Source organism: Plasmopara halstedii (assembly GCF_900000015.1).
Source record: "Plasmopara halstedii genome assembly, contig: Scaffold_262, whole genome shotgun sequence".
NCBI lineage: Eukaryota > Oomycota > Peronosporomycetes > Peronosporales > Peronosporaceae > Plasmopara > Plasmopara halstedii.
In genome coordinates this window covers 450,218-453,848 of record NW_020187183.1, presented here as the reverse complement: position 1 = coordinate 453,848, position 3,631 = coordinate 450,218, and the positions used below count along the sequence as shown (strand labels likewise).

At 50.8% G+C, this 3,631-nt stretch overlaps 2 protein-coding genes across 2 annotated transcripts; both read right to left on the bottom strand.

Annotated features, from left to right (window-relative positions):
* Positions 1-328: 328 nt before the first annotated feature.
* On the bottom strand, positions 329-1,412 carry PHALS_04538 (uncharacterized protein; the record flags this gene model as incomplete). Its single annotated transcript, XM_024722363.1, has 3 exons — positions 329-574; positions 1,287-1,328; positions 1,365-1,412. 3 exons carry the CDS (start codon positions 1,410-1,412, stop codon positions 329-331), a joined length of 336 nt encoding a protein of 111 aa, XP_024573446.1.
* A 1,429-nt stretch (positions 1,413-2,841) lies between these two features.
* On the bottom strand, positions 2,842-3,204 carry PHALS_04537 (uncharacterized protein; the record flags this gene model as incomplete). Its single annotated transcript, XM_024722362.1, has 1 exon — positions 2,842-3,204. One exon carries the CDS (start codon positions 3,202-3,204, stop codon positions 2,842-2,844), a length of 363 nt encoding a protein of 120 aa, XP_024573445.1.
* Positions 3,205-3,631: the final 427 nt, after the last annotated feature.

Sequence of the window (3,631 nt, the reverse complement as noted above, 5' to 3'; positions counted from 1 at the left end):
ACATACCATATTCTTGTTTGGGTGTGGTCACACCATGCATATCTCTTGTGACACACACACCCTTGTTATCAGGATTCGTGTAACCCCGGTACAACTTCTCAATTGTACCTAGCAAATTATATACACTATACAGTATCAACTCCAATATACAGTCTAATGTTACATGAAGAAAAGAAGCTATGGATACAGCATTTATCAAATCTTGTTATCAAAGATTGAAATTAGTCAGGCGACGTGTGAGCCTTGGATCGCGACGTGCTATTTAATTCTTTCTGACATCAAGCTCAGACGCTCCTTAATGATGTCTTCTCCTGGGATCGATGCCGTCCTAAAGAGTCTTGGGCGTCCTCACTTTCCCGTCACGGGGCAGTCTGTACGATGTCTTGCACTTCGTGGCCGGTAGACTCAGGTCCCCCATGAACACAGCACGGTAAATTTCACGAACGCGGTACAACCATTCTTCCGTGTCGCTCAGTCCAATCCAATCCACGAATGTTGATCGTAGACCTGGTGGCTGCGCGTCTTGTCCAGCACCTCCAGAGCCATACAGTGACTTAGAGTCTCCGAGAGGTCGCTGATCCCCAGATACATCCCAGGCTCCAGTTCCAGCTCGAAGATGCCGTCAACACCGTCACACCGTCCGTTAAACAAATTCATTTCCCGAGCGAAGTAGCTTCGGTCAAGGTGCAGGTTGGGTGCATCTCCATTTTTCTTGATGCAGCTCAGTAGCGCGTCTAGTTATCTTATACCGAGCCATTCATCCAAGCTGATATTTTTCGCCCTGAGTAAACTCTTCTAGTCTTCCCTGGACACAAGGGGAGCCCAACCATTTCGCTCATACAAGGCATTCACTGCGATACGATCTCAATGCGCATCTTCTCCTGCCTTCTGGTGCGAACGGTACCCAGAAAGGCCCTTCAGGAACCGACAGAACGGCTTGGTACGGCGTTTGTCCACATCATACCACACGTCCACGAAGTCGCAATCCTGGGCGTTGTCGTCTTCTTCCAGGCCTCGACGACTAAGCCAATCTTCAGATCTATCTTTTTACGAACGTGATAGCACCGTCCACGCTCTGGTTCGTCTCGGCGATCACCAATAATTACGATGGGATCCGCCGTTGTTGTTAACCTACTGTGGACGGCAGGCTCTCAAGCCTTCCTCTTGCCTGGAGCTTGGAGCTTTGCTCGACCGGATCTCAACCGCATCCCCAGTGCCTCCGTACGCGTGGTCGACTACGCTGCTCTACCTAGTGCTGCAGTATCCTTCACGGAGAAGACACGCACCTCTTGTGGCATTGAAACGCGGTCTTCATCGCCATTAGCCACCTACACATCCTAAACAGACCCGGCTATCACAGGCACCAGGTCACCGTTCGTCTCCGACGCCAGGACACTCGCTCGGCTCTTCATTCTAAAGGCGGCAGCTTGATCGATCTTCTTCAAGTTGCCATGCTGATCTCCACCATGGAGCTTCGCATCACGCTTCTTGATCTCCTCAACAGCCTGTTGAAGCGAGGTGTTGAACTTGCCTGACGCCTCTTGCGCGAATGTCTTGGGCAGTACCGGTCGTTTCGTTGCTTCAGATGCATTCAGTGTATTGGGTATCTTTGCTTGGGCTTGCGTCGGCTGTATTGTCGCAGTTGGAGCAACGGAAGGTGCGTTTGCCGGGAATATATCGTCATTCGTGAGCAGGTCGATATCGTGGTGTGAACTAGACCGATGTTCGCCATGCGTCAACAACATCAAGCCTCGCTAACCACTTGAGGCAGCTGGATCGACTCGGATCGTAGCGCAATTTGGGTGTGGAGCAGTCGAGTCGTAAATCGAGCGGTGTATTCAAGTCGCCGAGCGTAAAGTGCGTCGAGTTATTCTTTAAATTGTAAGTGTCCAAGCACGGAAAGAATTGCTGCCTGGCGATCGACGGGCGATAATACGTTATGAATGTAAATGGAAACAAGCTCAACCATCCCTTCACAACGAGGTACCAGCTCGGAACAGACAAGCGTGATACAACGATAGCCGAGTCGAAACCCGGGAAGTCGGAGCGTAGTACGGTCGTCACTCCAACTGCTTCGATCACGATTAGGTCGATCCAACAGTGCGTTTGGGTCGTTGACAAAGAGCTTGTGTTTGAAGCTCGAGTCAAGATGATAGTTGAACGTTGAGAGGTGTTGCGCGTCACCGAACTTGGTTTTCTGGATGCAGTACACCAAGTGCTTTGATAGAAGATGTTCAATGTAAAGGTGGCCGTTCTTGTTGATACTGTTTGTACTGGCAATCAAAAGACTAACGCCATTCCAGGCGCGCTGGGATGAGAGGCCATTACCAACGATTCGCCAAGGCACTTGCCACTGTCGTCACCGAGCCATCACTAGCAACGCAGGTCTTCAGCACCGACTTGACTTCAATGTAGTAGCCTTTAAGTGCTCGTAGAGCTTCCACGTCATCAAGCAGGTGACCCTGCTATTGTACATCGCGTTACTGCATCATGCAATGTGGGCTTATGTCCAGCTACAGTAGCATGAGCAGCGTGTTCGGGTGCAAAAAGCGCGTATGGTGCGCCGGGATCCACTCGACCGGGGACCCGTGGAGTACTGGATTCAGTGGTCGATCTTGAAGAACATCAAAGTCATCTCAAACATGCCAAGGCCTTCGATACCCGCAACAACTTTGTGATCACGTCGAAGCGCGGCCACCATGCGCTGCAAGCAGTACTGCAGAGCCCATGGTCTTTTTCCAAACGTCATGTCGTCGCCGGGGTTCGTCGAACACAAACCCGGTCGATCACATGCAATTGAGCGATTTCAGCGATGTCATTATCTTGACTTGCCATCTTGAGTCATAGCGCACTGTTGAGCGCAAAATGACTCTCGGCCAGCTTCTTCACAATTTTATCAGGGTTTGTCGCGCTCCCAATGATCTTGACAATTCCACTGACCTTTGCGTCTGCTGCCATTAGGCGGTCAGGCAGTGTGTCAAGCAGTGCCGTGTTTTTGTCGTTCAGCATCGACTCAGTCCACTTTATTATCGGCGTCGCCTTGGCCGCCTTCACAATCGTTATGTAGTGCTTCTCAATAACGAAAGCCGACACGGTCGACGTTTCCACCGATTTGGGACGCCTTATATTGACAGACATGATCTGCTTGCGCACACCGTGCTTTTTGTCAGTCGTGATATCCTTCAATTCAAATTCGACTTCCATCGACAGGAGTGACTGGAAGTAGTTTGACGTGGCAATCCTGTCGAGAGGCTGCATAACTTGGCTCGTGAGCAGCACAGTGAAGTCATATTCTAGGAGCTAGTGCAGGGATAATGCCTTGGTTCTAATACATCAGTTGCTCTTTTACCATCCATATTCTAACAGGGTTATGAGCCCAAGCGAGCGCGCTAGGGGAATAACGATACAACGCCAAGGAACAATGGATCAACAACGCTAGGACATGCTGGTGCTCTTGGACAAGGCCAAAGACCAGTGGTCCAGCAGCTTTCCTCCAGTTCGCAACGGCAAAGAGATCGATCGGCGTCAGCGCAAGTGGCTTCTGCGGACGACGTTTAAGGAGTATTGGTTTCCGACGTCGCGGAGGGCAGGCTCACGAGAGACCAACTCAGCACTGCGGAAGGGAAGACAA